This window comes from Brachycentrus maculatus, unplaced genomic scaffold, assembly GCF_059751285.1.
Source record: "Brachycentrus maculatus isolate JH-2025_06_01 unplaced genomic scaffold, ASM5975128v1 h1tg000339l, whole genome shotgun sequence".
In the NCBI taxonomy this organism is placed as follows: domain Eukaryota; kingdom Metazoa; phylum Arthropoda; class Insecta; order Trichoptera; family Brachycentridae; genus Brachycentrus; species Brachycentrus maculatus.
Window position 1 is genome coordinate 181,079 of NW_028281088.1, and position 15,479 is coordinate 196,557.

At 33.7% G+C, this 15,479-nt stretch overlaps 2 protein-coding genes across 3 annotated transcripts; one reads left to right on the forward strand and one right to left on the reverse strand.

The window, feature by feature from the left end:
• Positions 1 to 730: 730 nt before the first annotated feature.
• Kap-alpha1 (karyopherin alpha1) lies at positions 731 to 12,877 on the reverse strand. Of its 2 annotated transcripts, none has more exons than XM_088269125.1 (10): positions 12,706 to 12,877; positions 11,306 to 11,479; positions 9,258 to 9,473; positions 8,070 to 8,290; positions 6,983 to 7,095; positions 6,720 to 6,873; positions 5,562 to 5,894; positions 4,880 to 5,046; positions 3,249 to 3,453; positions 731 to 2,394 (listed from the first exon to the last, which is right to left on the reverse strand). In XM_088269125.1, the coding sequence occupies exons 1-9, from the start codon at positions 12,871 to 12,873 to the stop codon at positions 3,263 to 3,265; spliced, it is 1,737 nt and encodes a 578-aa protein (XP_088125251.1). In that variant the 5' UTR covers positions 12,874 to 12,877; the 3' UTR covers positions 731 to 2,394; positions 3,249 to 3,262. The 2 variants fall into 2 exon arrangements, with proteins under 2 accessions (XP_088125251.1, XP_088125252.1); XM_088269126.1 differs by having other exon boundaries at positions 1,027 to 2,394; positions 12,651 to 12,877.
• A 105-nt stretch (positions 12,878 to 12,982) lies between these two features.
• Positions 12,983 to 15,300, forward strand: Ccdc58 (Coiled-coil domain-containing 58). The gene is made up of 3 exons (XM_088269128.1): positions 12,983 to 13,155; positions 14,016 to 14,288; positions 14,895 to 15,300. Exons 1-3 carry the CDS (start codon positions 13,126 to 13,128, stop codon positions 14,994 to 14,996), a joined length of 405 nt encoding a protein of 134 aa, XP_088125254.1. The 5' UTR covers positions 12,983 to 13,125; the 3' UTR covers positions 14,997 to 15,300.
• The last annotated feature ends 179 nt before the right edge of the window (positions 15,301 to 15,479 follow it).

Here is a 15,479-nt window from a genome sequence, read left to right on the forward strand (position 1 = left end):
GGCGAATAACTATATAACATTTTCCAATTGTGAATCGTTATATATTAAAAAATCGAAGAGACCAGACTTTCAAAATATGTTTTGAATTGTGGCAAAATTAAAATTATAATCGTCGAATTAACGAACTTTTACTGCCAGATAATGATTCATATTTACTGCTTCCGTTGCTGACTTGTAGCTAATGGTAACTATTACTTTTTCAGTTACCTGATTGGGATAGCATAAGTTATTTTTTATCAGATTATATTTCTTTACAGCTTATGTTTTTATGTTGAATATATTAGGAGCCAGAAATAAGCAATACACAACAAAACTAGTGCAGTCATTGGCGTGATTAACTTTAAATAATTGTGCCCAAAAACCTAATTAACGACTTCTTTTAACCACTAAACTGTTGAATGTTGGCGAGAAAATTTTTCGGTGCAGGTAATTGTCACCCAAAAGTCGAAACAAGACTGTCCGAACACCAATGTTTCCATGGGTCGATATTTGACTCGGGCAAAGCAGGACTGACGAGTCGGAATACGATTTATCCGAGCAGTGCTCGGGCTAGTCAAGTGCAATACAAACTCTTTGCCCAAGTCACACACCGGCTAGTCAAGAAACTGGTTAAACAAGTTATCAAAAAAAAAATCTGATTCTCCATATCCATTCTGCAGTAGAGTTGTTATTACATCCCACTGTCGCACAAGGTTCAAGTAATGAACTACATATTTAAATAAAACAAAAGTTTTTAATAGATTTACCTTTATTGATATATTATAATATATCGATCAAAAGCAAGATGATATTTTTATTTGAGACTAAATCACAAAATAACTTTTTGACTCTCACAATACTATAATACATAGTTATTAACAGGCACATAGGCCACACAAGTTAATAAATCCCTTTGCTGTGTGGTCGGTGTCACAACAAAAATAACTTACCAATTTGTTCACAGCGATGAAAGAAATTATTAATTTCTTTATTATTATGGTATTTACCATATGAATTGGTACGATAAGAGTATAAAAAGTAAAATGAATAGTATAATTTTTTTAATAATATTTACCAATTATATAATGTACTATATTACAAACAGAAATATACAATTACATATATTTCAAAGAGTTGAACATCAAGAAGATTCTATTATCCTTGACTTTTATGTCACTGTCATTTAGAAAACTGAAGTCAATAATATAAAGCCATAAATATATTAATTTAAAAATAACATCATCGTGTTATACAATTTTGCAAAAATATACTTTTAGAAAATGTTAATCTAAATACATAAATGCTACATTGAATAGCACAGGCATATTGCTGAGGCACAAACAAGGTGCTACTTATATGTATATAACCAGTAGTGTACTGATAAATAAAATAGTCCCATTATCCCTCTCTCTCTCCAAAATATGAATTAAGTTAGTACCGTTATGTGGATACATCTTGAAAAATACCAGTTTTGTAACTAAATTTTACACTTTTGAGGTTAGAAAAGAGAGAATTTAAGTTAAGTGGAATTTATAATTCTATTATTTTTATTAATTTTTTTAAAACAGATTTTCACAATTTTATATTCATATTCTTTCAAAGATTGTGTTTTTTTTTTTAACTTCAGAGAGGGGGGGTCTTCAGAGCAAGTTCACATGTGAACCAGAGCATGGTCCAGCTTGAAAAAGTCCCACTACACTAGCACGCCATATAAATTTTTGATGCAGTTATATCTTGAGAGATTCAGATTTAAAGGTAATTTAAACTATAAAAGAGCAGAAGTTCTTTAGTTATATCATAATATAAATTAAGGCGAGCGCTGCAATCAACATAGGGAACTGAAAAACGATATTTGTGAGGTAGATAATAACATCTCGGAAAATCGATTTCGTATACGCTGCATATTATGGATTGAAATCCATAAAAGTTGGGACACAAAAAAATGCATTAAAAAGAAATGAATTAAGGTAACATTAATAATTTTAGATATAGCAATAAAATCATAATGTAATATGGGAATATGGATTGATATTATCAAGAGAGATTTTTTTTCATGCAAAAATATGCAACAAGAAATAGAATGAAGTTAAACTAGAATCCTCATATTTAGATGCGGGACGCGACTAAAATATAATATATAAAGACAGACTTCGGTTATCACAGACAATGGACACTGACACACTTCACATATGTAAAATGTACATCTCCATATTTGCAGCAAAGATGAGAATCACGCTACATAATAACTCTTCTGGGAAGAATATATTAATGGGTTAATAAATAATACAATATATCTTTTAAAATCACATTATTTTGAATGAAGTAGCATCATCATTGGTCTGTATAGGTAATAGTCTGTGCTTCTTTTCTGCAACTTCTTCCTTCACATCCCTACATAATGAGTTCTTCAGCTACCTGGAAATCAACATTTTATTTGTAAATATGTGTCACAATTAGTAGTTGCATGGGTAAGTATGTATTTTATGTTACTTCTTCAAACCCTTATCCCCACCCGATGGTGCATAGGGCACTGCATCATATTAACAGTGTTATCTTGATCGTTTATCTGTTTAGGGACTGTTGGGTTCTTCTCCCCACATCATCAAGTGGTATGACTTCGTCAGATATGAGGAATTATTCATTCAATACCTAAATAATAATATATATTCACAAACCAAAACATACTTCTTTCTTTTATTTTTCTCAAAACACGCAGTAATCCGAACACTTCCCTAATTTGAACTACCCACTGGACGATTTGCATTCGGATTGGCGAGCTGGCAACGTAATGCGGGTTTACAACAACTTTTTTTTACAATAACGCCTTCAACACAAAAATTGTTCATAAAATTTAACCGCTAAATATATATATATTTTAAAAAGAGTAACATTTGTGTTTTTATTATTTACACAAATATTTTAATTTTATACTATTTCTGTGAGCCTAAGCGGCTCATTATAAGACATAATAATAATAATAAAACCCTTATCCGCACCCCAATGGTGCATAGGGCACTGTGTCATATAAACGCAGTGTTATCTTGATCGTTTACACATGAAGGAAAGGTGAGCAACCCTCCGCTTCAGGTACCGATCCAGGGCAATATTGAATACATATTAGAGTGAAAAATCACTTACATATTGATTTGACCCCCCCCTCCTAGGAATCGAACCCGGGACCTCCAAAACAGTAGCCGATCGTGCTGACTATTACACTACGGAGGCGGACATTACACAATATGTGAATGTAAAGTATTGTTTTTTTTTACCTTTCAATGAAAACTTAAAACTGAAATCCTCCCATGGGGACAGATTGATCGGCACTAAATTGGTACTGGTCGTTGGTGCTGGACACATTGGGGGCGATTCTGCTGTCCACTTCTTCCGATCCAAAGTAATGTTCTATGATGTCGAACGCCTTTTGATATATTTCCATATTCTCATGCGACTGCAGATATTCTATTTTGTCCAGACCTTGACAGCGAAAGAAAAAATCTCAAGTCAGTAAAAAAAAAAAACATTATTTTCATTATGTGGAGAAAGACATGTATATAAATATGCATAAATTCACATGATTAATTTAGTAGGGCCGTGAAATGGGTGTTTTTTTAAAAAAACAATATTACATTGATATTTATTTTGAAAAAAGATTTTTAATCGAAATTTTACATGGTATCACTATTTGAAAATGTGAAGAAAACGGTGTTTTAAAATGATGCGGAATGTATCGAAACACGGGTCACAATAAATTTTAAGAAATAGTGGTATTTACCAAGTAAAATTTAAATTAAAAAATGAATAGATATTACCACAAGGTGACTGCTGAATCAATTAACGAAATGATTAGAAAAAGTTATAAATAATCTTCATAAAATCTGTTTTTAATGTTTCTTATTACATTTTGGTTCAAATTAAATGCTTGAGTGGTATAAAAAAAGGATGGTAGCGAACGATTCAGTATTTAAAAAAATATTTTATGGCAATATTAACACACTAAGGACAAGTGTTTATTTACGCCTGCGGACCGCTGGTGATGGGAATCGATAATAACATCCATTTAGTCAAACCTTAACAAAGAGACTGGTACAAAAAAAAACATTAAATACATATGTAATTCCTTCATTTCTGACTATGAAATGAGGCCGGCGCAGAAGGTAAAAATACCCTTCCCGTCCTTAAGCATCAATCGACCGAACGGGTAGAAATACCTTTCCCATCCTTAGTGCATTAAAATTATAATTTTTAATTAATGTTTTACTTAGTAAATACCACTATTTCTTAAAATCTACTGTGACACGTGTTTCGATGCAATCCGCATCATTTTCAAACACCGTATGTGAAGCTAATTCTAAATTTTAGAGTTGGGTCCTTGGGACGTTGAAGGTTGAAGAGGGGGTAGTAGCTGTTTCTTATTTTTATTTATTAATTTAATTTTTATATTTTATTTTTATTTCTTATCAGAGGGAACATAGACAAAAGGGGGGAGGCTTTAGTCATTGTCATATTGTTAATCATGGGTTTATTGTTATTTATATTCTTATGAATTTCTATTGTTTCAAAATGTTGCAGTTTATGGCTTTTCGTATTGATTATTTTTAGGATTTCTACGTTATTGTGGTTAAATTTGTGATCATTATCTATTAAATGGTTAGCGAATTCCGAAAATTATTATTTCTCAAACATAATTCATGTTCCCTGATTCTTGTTTTGAATTTTCGGGAAGTCATACCAATATACGAACTTCCACAGTCACAGTAAAACATTAATTAAAAATGGATAGATTTTACCACAAAGTGACTGCCGAATCAATTAATGAAAAAATTATAATTGTTTGAATTTCATAACTTTTACTATTTTTATGTGCATATCTTAGTGGCAAAAGTAAGCAAAATGCACATACCATAACATTCTTCTATTAAAACAGCATACGGGTTCACGAGTTGATCAGCTTGGTCTCCAACTTTGAGGATATTCTCCAATCCATTGAGGGCGACCTGGACCGTCTTGGCATCCATCGCTGTGAGTAATTCACATAGGGGAGGAATGCACCCATTTTCAGCAAGGTATCTAATAATAATTATAATAACATCATTAAATTTATGAACATATTGATGATTAGTTTTTTCTTTATCTGAAGATTTATTTATTACATTTGTGTAATCCACAGAAATTATAACAATATGAAAGAAAGAAAACTATGGAAACCAAAAATGTGCTCTTCTACAATATTTTGATGATTTCTATGGATTCTACCAAACTATGGATATTGTTGGAGGAAGTGCTAGGAAACAAAATGCCCTAAAATAAACATAAAAATGAGGCTCACAATAAATACATTTACAAACTTTTCAAAGCGATTTATAATAGAATATTGCATTATCATCCGAGGAGTCAAAAAAGGCAAAATAAATAGGCATAGTTTATATTTATATAAACATTTTTAACTCTCAGGATATTACACACTATGACAATTAATATTTTTTGTTTGAAATACCATAAAAAAAGATCATATTGATGTTTTTATTTATTTATTTTATGTTCCTGTCCTTAAAATGAAGTTAAATGGGAAATAAATAGCATACCTTATTTGTTCAACTGATCCTCCGCTGGTGGCATTAGTTATCGCCCAAGCTGCCTCCTTTCGGGTTTTGAAGTCCGCTTTTCCGAGTACATTGATCAGAACGGGGAAAATTTTGGCTTCTATGACGGCCTGAATCTGCTGCCGATTGCCCGCAGTGATATTACTTAAAGTCCAACAGGCTTCCTTCCTGACGTCCTCTCCGATATCTCCCAACAGGTTTAGCAGGAACGGCAGTATGCTGCAGTTGAGAACTATTTGGGTTTGCGTATCGTCACCCGTCACAATATTACCGACTGCGCGTAAAGCGGCCGATACCACATTTGTTTGGCTGTGGCTGAAATGTACAACAAAATAATCATAACACACAAACTTCAAAATATAGATTACAACATTTTATTGTTTTATTAACACTGATGTTTATTAAGGGTGTGTCCAAATTCTTGTTCGCAAATCTGGATTTCCCCACTTATTACTTATTTTTACATTTTGACATCTCAACATATCGCTCACTCCTTTCAAGAACGACATATATAAAAAATCGTCGATTTTCAGTTGTGCGTGTTTTCGGAATGCCCTGAAAATGTACTATATCCCAGCAAAAGGGGCATATTTTTAACGTTATATTTACCCGCTACAGGGCAGAAAGTGTTGTTTTTGCATTTTGATGAAAAGGTATTGTTTTATTATTTTTTTAATGTTATAAATATTTTTCAAATGGAGAAAAAACCTTCAGGTTTTACCTAAAAAGATCTGTTGCACAGTAAAAAGTTCAATTAGTGGCTTGACGTTTATTTTTATTACAATGTATTATATTTTTAAACTTTAAAAACGTTCTCCTGAAAAATCAAGTTTTTTGATTTATGACGTTCTTGAAAGGAGTGAGTGATATGTGAAGAACAACATAGAAGTCTGGGTATTTACAGGGCTTAAAACCTGTCATAGGCTGGTTAAGTGCAACATTCACCATCCTACCCATAATTGACAACTACGCTACTGAAATTTTTGGAACTCCTACATACCATATATCATTAATCTCATGACAGAGGCACACCAATAACCTTGTACCTAGTTGCTAGACCTGTCTGTCAATCTATTATTCCTTTACTGTCGAAACTTTAAAATCATAATATGCATAAGAAAAATTAATTTAATAACTCACCTTAATAATTCAACTAGCCTTCTACAAACGCCGGCTTCAATGACAGCTTGAATCTTCTCATTAGGACCATCAGACAGATATGAGAGTGCCCAGCAAGCATCACTTAATACATCCGGATCGTTATGGAATAATAGGCGTGATAATACTTCTAAACCTGAAAAAAAAACGTACAGTCAACTAACTAAACAGGATCTTCCCTTATTTTAGAGAACTGCAAAGTAAGTAAATAAAAAATAACTGTGGAATATCATTGATTTACCAACCTGGGGACACTTTTTCGAAATCGGGTGGAGGATTTTTGCCTCGGCAGAGGTTTGACAATGCCCACACGGCATTTCTTGTCATCGATAGTCTGGAGGAAGGCTTGTCCAGTAACCTATAAAAAGCAATTGTATACTATTAACCCTTTGTGATCAATTTCTTTGGTATGTTCCGTCAGCTCATTAACAATATATTGAAAATGTATGGAAAATGCCTTTATTTTCTTGCCGCCACAGTGGCGGCACTCAAGTAGTATGACAAGTTAAGCATGCCGCCTGTATGGCGGCACTCAAGTGCGAAAGGTAAAGATATTTTATATGTTAGGGATCTGGGCGTTAGGTTTGTGAGCACCCTGACATTTCACAATCACATAGAGGCAGTCAGTGGTAATGCATTGAAAATGCTAGGATTTGTTCAGCGTACTGCCAGGGTTTTCGAAAATACCTGCGTGCTGAGAACTCTTTATAACTCCTTAGTGCGAAGTAGACTCTAGTGTGGCTCGATGATTTGGGGGCCACACGAGCTTAAGTACACTCTTATGGTAGAGAAAGTCCAAAAGAAGTTATTGAGGTATCTCTACATGAGAGAGTACGGCTATTATCCTTGGCTCTACCCGACCGAGTTTCTCCAGGGTATACTTGGCTACAATAGTTTAGAGACTAGAAGGAATGTGTATTTGACTACGCATTTTTTTCGATTGTTGCGCGGTATGATCAATAATCCTGAAATTATCCAGAGCATTGGTCTGTATGTTCCCGATAGTTACCTAAGACAGCGTCAGCATACACTGTTTCACATTCCGAAACACAGAACCAACCTGCCGATGGTTATGTCTGTAAGAAGAGCTACCGCTATGTTGAACAATATCACATTGGATATTGATCTGTTCCATGTGTCCGAAGGAGTTTTCCGAAGCGGGATTCTTTTACACATTTAACAAGAGTCTTCTTGCTTACTTTTTAATTTGTTTTTTTTTTTATGTATACGCCTTAAATGTTAGTTTGTAATGTATATATGTATTCATTATTGAATAAATTTAATTGAATTGAATATATATCATATAAATAAAAGAACTCGGAGCATGCTTACTGCAGAAGGGACGGCAGTATCCCGGCCGCGAGCACGTGATCTCGACAATAGGGAGAGTCTCCGGCAATGTTGCCGAGCGCCCACACGGCCTGCTCGCACACATCCTCGTGCGGGGAGCCCAGGAGCGCCACAAACACGTCCACCGCGCCCGCCTCCATCACCATGCGCGTCTGGGCAGACGTTCCCGACGCAATGTTAGTCAGGGCCCAAGCCGCCTCGAACTACCGACAATAATTCATCGTTAGCATTTAACATATTAAGAGTGATGAGAAATACTATTTTTTTTACCTAAAAACAAAATGAAAGAGTTTCTGCTAAAAAAAAAAGATTCATTCATCTCACCAACAAATGTCTTTACTGAAATTCTAGTGATTCAAGCACAATGTTTCTAAATTGAGTCATATATATATATAGAACTTCCAAGAATTTGAGTAGTGTGGTTGTCAATCATGGGTAGAATTGGTGAACGTTACACGTGTGTAAAGTGATCACTTAAACCAACCTTTGACGTTCGTAAGCCCCATAAATTGAGATGCCAAAAAATAATATAAACACGATTGTTCTGTATAAAATAAGTTGTAGTGTGTGTCTAAAACATTGCAAATGCCTTGAATTAATATGACTGGCTCTAGTGAACGATTATATGGCCTTGAATTAATATGATTGGCTCTAGTAAACGAATCTATGACCTTGAATTAATATGACTGGCTCTAGTGAACGATTTTATGTACGATTCTATGGCCAGTTCAGTTGTGTCAAGCTACAAGCTACATTCAGTGCCTTAAGGTAGAACTACGCACCGCGCGGATTTATGGATAATATATATTGCAATATGTAAATGAACACCTATAGTTTGGCTACCACATATGGTCATTGATATTAAAAAATTAAGGGTAGCAAACGCCATAACGCTGTAGGGTGAACTGAAACTGGAGTCACATGTTTAACTTTCGCTAATTGCAAAATAAACTTTAAAATGTATTTTCAAATGGTTGGAGTGTTGTGATGAATATTTTACACTTTCCGTCCCCATAATTTCTTTTCCATCTGTAGAAAACATCAAAATAACACACAGAACCACAGAACGATTTATAAAAAACAGTTTTATTATAGGTATCAATTGTAATCAATCTACCCTACCCAGTTTTGCCTATCATTTATGTAAAAGCATCAGTGGAGTTAGGTCACCTGTAATGTGCAATTGGAGTTGTTCTGGAGAAGTTCAACAAAGCGAGGAACAATTCCTGTCTTGATGACCTCGTCGATGGGCGGGTGCGGCTCCCGACTGAGGAGTTTGCGGAACTTCTGTGTGGCAGCCACCTGCTCCTCAATACTCTCACTGTACAGCGCACACACCATGGCCTCCGTGATACCCCCCACGGCCGCCGTCCCGTTGCTGTCATCCTAAGATAAAGCATTCATCATTATATATCAACCATTTCAGATAATGTTCTTATTTTCAAAACGTATGGGATCGAAAGTAGAGCAGACACCGTTGGCACAAAAAACGCACATAGAGTGTCAAAAGTGAAGACTCTAAGAAGCATATCTAGCAAGAGTGTACGAGACAGAATAAGAAACGACAGAATAAGGGAAATATGCAAGATCGAAGATGTCGTCAGGTGGGGAAGGCAACGAAGGAGATAATGGTGTGAGCATGTGATGAGAATGGAATCATCCAGGTTCCCCCATATTGCACCGTACGGCCATCCCCAAGATAGACGACTCTCGCCAGACCACAAAAGAGATGGATCACATCAGAAGACTTCGCAGGAGGCTAATCCCTCTTAAAAACAAGCCACAAGGCCTACACCAAGAAGAAGACTTATTTTCAGCTCAAGATTATCTCGCAAACTGTCTCTTATAACACCTCAAACACCTAGAGATATTAGACCCGTTTAACAAGGATTTTCTCAGGGTGTCATAAACGAATCACATAATATATAATATTTACCTTACAAATAATATGCAGAAAAGAAATATTTCCAATAAATCATTCCCCGTGTATTGAATTTACCATCCTTCATTTATATTTTTTTTGTTGACATATACTCTAGAAAATTTTCTGTGTCTCTTTAAAATATCTCTAATTTACCATAGACACTTTTTTTGTGAAAATATACATAGGCAGAATAGTTACTTCACACTAAGTAAATTAATTCCCAAATTCAACAGCAAGTCATCCAGTCAGTCTATTTCTGGTGGCGCCAAAATCATATTGTTTTAATTACATATGTTTAGTTGTTATTCTAGATAGTATTTACAAAGTGATATCACGCAATCACCTACTGACAAAAAATAGAAGGCTAAACTTCATGTATTAGCAGAAAACTTATATTAATCAGGTTTCGTCACCACAGCAAGTAGATAAAGGATGGCAAGCTATTAAATTTGCATATTTACTAGCGAAATAGAAGCCCAATAGATATATAGATGAAATTCTTCAACATATGGACACTATAAAATTTGTCTAACTCTTCAAAAAAAAACATCTTCAGTGATCATATTTGCACTTAAGTAAAAATGCTCACTGGAGACATTTTCTATTCAATGGCTATATGAATAAAAACTAAACGGAATATTGCTAAACCCACAACTAAACAAAACATTGCTAATCAAAAAAGCTGCTTGTCAAATCCATTAATTAACTATTTGCGTATTATTTCACGAATCCAAAAAAAAGCAATTAATTATTATTCAAATAGATTACTAAAAAAATATTTTACTACTACTCCTACTACCACCATCCCCGCAGGGATAGGCAGAGAGGATGGAACACCACAATCTTCTGTCCTGACATACACTTGTCGCTTGCTTCACATTCAAACATCTAGTAATACACGCCCTCCGATTACGCGCCTCCAGATTTTAGGTTCTGATTGATCTGATTGTGCTAAGTCTTTTTCGACCATCCTTATTCTGTTCTCCCGCTCACATTCGCCACATATATTTTCTTAATCATTCTGTCAATATCCATTCGCTCCACATGTCCATACTACCTTAAAGAACTCTTCTTAATCTTTTCAATTATCTCTAGTTCAGCCTTACGTTCCTTTCATATATCTTCATTTTTAATTCTGTCTTACAATGATTTTTCCACACATTCGTCTGAGGGAGCGCATTTCAACAGCGTTCACTCTGCTTTCATCCTTCCTTTGCCAGTTCCATGTTTCGCTTCCATACATCAGTGTCGGTACTAGCACTCCGTTGTGAAGTATCTTATTAATATGAAATACCTGAAAAGACAAATCCGTCACATTTGAGGGTGGTAAAGTAACATTTCGTCTTTTGAACAGTTGCTGTTCTCGTCGTTGTTTCCTCAATTGTATTCCTTCCTCTTCTCTTCTTCTCCTCAACTCATCAGGAGTAAGTCCTGTGCTTTTATACTGATTTTTGTGGCTGCCAGACATCTGTAAGAATAAGGTGACCATTTTCTTTAAATTTATAACCTGGAAATAAAGGTTGAGAGATACAGAGAAATGCCAGATCGGTTCACTAGCATCAGCTGTTTGATTTTTCAAATAAAAATTGAAAATCATGTTATTATGGTAATAATTCTATAATTTGAAACTCATATTTAGGATATTTGGTGCACACAAATTCATTTATTTCATTCAAACCCTTATCCGCATCCGATGGTGTATAGGGCACTGCATCATATAAACACAGTGTTATCTTGATCGTTAACACATGAAGGAAAGGTGATCAGCCCTCCGCTTCAGGTACCAACCAGTCCGGGGTAATATTGAATAGATATTAGAGTGAAAAAATCACATATATTTATTTGACACTCCATGGGAATCGAACCCGGGACCTCCAGTACGGTAGTAGAGCGTGCTGACCATTACACTACGGAGGCGGGCACACAAATACAAAACAAAAATGGAAGGTAATATTTTTTCAATTGAGAAACATAAATGCGTGAACATTACAAGAAACAGTTGATACCACTGGACTGGTTGTCTGACATATTTCAGTAGCATTGTTAAATTACTATTTAAAATATCTTTACTTCGATATAAAAGTGCATTACTTAAATTAATAGGCTACTTTTGGGTAAGATGTTGTTGGGTGCAATGAATAGAACTGTCAAGAGAAAACATCACAAAATGAAGGTTAGTTTTAAAAGGTGAACAGGCACTATGCAGAGATGAATCTGTAGCGTCATACTTATGAAATAATTTTAACAGCTCTCAAAGGTTAACGCCCATCAGCATGTCAGCCCAACTTTTGGGATAAAAAGAATAAGTTTCAGATAAATGACAAAAACCAAAAACTGTTTAACCCTACAAAAATATAAACCAGTTAAAATAGCGTTGATCTGGATGAGAGTATACCACTAACACGAATAAAACTTAATTCGTCGAAATGCAAAACTATTATTCCCAAATATCTAGTAAAAAGAACCTCAACGGAAAAATAAAGGGCGAAAGGGTAACGTCAAACACGTCAATATTTTTAAAGGTTGCAAATCTCCGACGCAGATTCACCTTAATTTGTCGTCAAACTTTACCGTTGACTAGATCACGGTGTCCGAGCAAGAATTCATGCTACAAATCAACTATTTTTGATAAAACTCACCTTATGGCCTTGCATGGATTGACAATGTGACAAATAGCAAAAATATACAACTCACATTTGAAACGGTTTCGTCTGATGTTAAAACAAATGAAGTGATAAATGTGACACCTTGGAGCTTAAAATTGCGAAGCAACACTTTAAAATGCCAAAATGATGACGAATTTTTATTAAATCCAAGTAGAATTACTGAACAGTGCCCTCCTCCATTAATGGTTTGTTTCATAGACAATTCCATAGATTTTTTAATAAATGCTAAGCAATAATGGGATGATTTTCATTGGATATCGTCGATTTGCACGCGCTTTTGAAGCGCATAGACTATACAGTAATTTATATTATCTGTGGAAAGATCCAAGACGCAAGTCGGGTTTAATCTATGGCGTGTCAATTAAGTTGCTTAACCTAAAAAAATATTTTTGGTTTAGATAATAAGGCTGTAGATAATTTTAATAACTATAAATTATATTTATTAATTATGGAATGTCAAGACTTTTTACAGTTTCAGGTAAATAAAAATAAGCTAATTTTGAATTACTTCATTTAAATATTATCTTTCACACCATATCACTTTTTTTTAACAACAATAAGCTTCTTAGCGGTCTTTGTGGTGAAGGATATGAACCACTGAAATTCATCTTGAAATTAAACGCACAGACTCTTACAATACATATAAGCTACACTTAGAAAATTATAAATGTTTGTTTTTGGTGTAATACATTTATTCTAGAATGAACTTATTATACCTCTATGCAGGGGCAAATTTGTAAGGTAACAAATTTCTTTTAATTTTTTTAACAACTCTTCACTTGTCCCACCCAACAGGGTCTTAGCCACAACATTATGAAAAAAAAAATATAGAGATATGTTAATTTTATTTTAATATGACAAAGAATCATGGAATATATCATAAGCGGCTAAATCCTTTAAAAAAATCTATCTGATCCGTACCTCCCTTTCAAAAGAACTTAAAAATATTATGTAACAATGTTTTCTCACTATTCTGGAAAGGAAGCCCGGAAGTTGAATTAAGCTAAAAATATCCAGGTTTAGAATTGGGTTGTACCTAATAAATGTCATAATTGCTCAAATTCAATAAGAATAATTTGTATTCATATTCATTAAAAAAAATTACTTCATTTTATAAGCTATAGATTCTGTAATTTTAGAATTTCTTTTTCAACTACTATAGCAATTGCAAACGTACATTTCTGTAATTTTTCTTCAATGAGCTCATTATAGCAGTAACAAATTAATAATGAAAATAACTGAGAATAATCGAGATTTTATTATTTCATACTTTTTACAAAACGAACAAAACTTTCTTCAATGAAGTGAATTAAAAACATCCTAAATGTACTTTTCCAGGATGTCTTGAACAAAATGAGGCTGTTAGATGACAAAATAATTTATACCCTAAATACATCAATTCCGACGGATTCTTTTCGAAGCCAAGTTGACGCGCCTGCCAAATGCAAGGATTTGTTTTCACAAATACAAAGTGGACATTCTCAACGGGAGGTGGCAATTAAGAAATGTATTTTATCAAGCGCTGAAAAGGTTAAGCAACTCAAAGATAAAAAGGAGCATTTCAATGATGACATAGAAGTATTGAAGAAATTGAAATCTGAACAAACTAAGGTGAGATATTTGTTTACGTCACAATCAAACTATATAACCTAAAAAATAACTTTGCTTTAAAATCTGTATATATCTTATTATAACTTGTTTATAATGTCCACCGGTTTTGAAGAAAATCATTTTTTACTCGAGACTTTCACAAGTGAGCGCTTCCAATAATAATTATAATTACATTTAGATTGATACTTGATAAAAGTAGAAGTATAATTGTAAAAATTATTGTTTAAGTACAATACGAACTCAAAAGGAAATAAATAAACTATGTACATATTACCAAATCAAACAAATACATGTAGTAATTTAATTATTTTTAACATAATCAATTGGAAAATATCATTTAATGATTTTATTTGTAAAGAATAAATAAGATTCATAATGAGTCAGCATTCGGTACCTTGCGCTGTTTATTGCAGTTACAGAACTGCCATATTATTTGAGTGGGAAAATACAAATGTTTATCTTGATGATTAAATAAATTGATTTTGTAAATAGTGACTTAAGTATTGAGGTTTTGGTTCATTGCGATGTGCATTGTACAATTTATTCACAGCAAAATTTCTCATAGGTAAAACAACTTTTTTCTTATGACTATTATTTGTGTTTCAGCTAAGACTACTTCAATCGGAATTAAGTGTTGAAGAAGTTATCAAAGAAAGAACTCAAAAAGTGTTCAATGAAAGGTGCAGAAATTATTACAAACCAAATTAGCACCGATGTTGTCTAGATTTATAGTGTTTTTTGTTGTTGTTGTTCAATATTATGGAACTCTTTTATACAAATAATCTAAGCTAGTTATTTTTATATACTAGAGCAATGGTTTTCAAAATTTACGCAAACGCGAAAGATCTTGGGCACGTATTCAACATGTACTTATCAAAAACCCGGCAAGTTTTAGTTTGAAAACCATTGCACTGGAGTGTTAACTTTGTGGTGTTCCATTGTATGTTTATTAGAAATATTGCATTATTAATGAAGAAATAGATTTTATAGATAAAATTTTGCCACTGACAAATTGTGTTTTTCTACTGAAACCATTTATGCACTCCATCAAAACTTAATCAGCCAGTAACACAAGAAAGTAAAAACATCCTTAATCTTCGTGGGAATCATGCTACACCACCATCATGCGAATATTGAAAACATTCAGTTTTGTAATTTATTTTTGATATTCAAATTTGTTAATAAATACAA

Excerpts from the sequence above, each read along its gene's own strand:
- Kap-alpha1 (XM_088269125.1), bottom strand. The coding sequence starts at position 12,873 with ATGAAACAAACCATTAATGGAGGAGGGCACTGTTCAGTAATTCTACTT. Across the intron at positions 6,874-6,982 it reads TTTCGAAAAAGTGTCCCCAG|GTTTAGAAGTATTATCACGC; the intron begins GTTGGTAAATCA and ends TTTTTTTTTCAG. Across the intron at positions 3,454-4,879 it reads TTTAATAGAAGAATGTTATG|GTCTGGACAAAATAGAATAT; the intron begins GTATGTGCATTT and ends TTCGCTGTCAAG.
- Ccdc58 (XM_088269128.1), top strand. The coding sequence starts at position 13,126 with ATGGAATGTCAAGACTTTTTACAGTTTCAG. Across the intron at positions 13,156-14,015 it reads AAGACTTTTTACAGTTTCAG|GATGTCTTGAACAAAATGAG; the intron begins GTAAATAAAAAT and ends GTACTTTTCCAG. Across the intron at positions 14,289-14,894 it reads TGAAATCTGAACAAACTAAG|CTAAGACTACTTCAATCGGA; the intron begins GTGAGATATTTG and ends TTTGTGTTTCAG.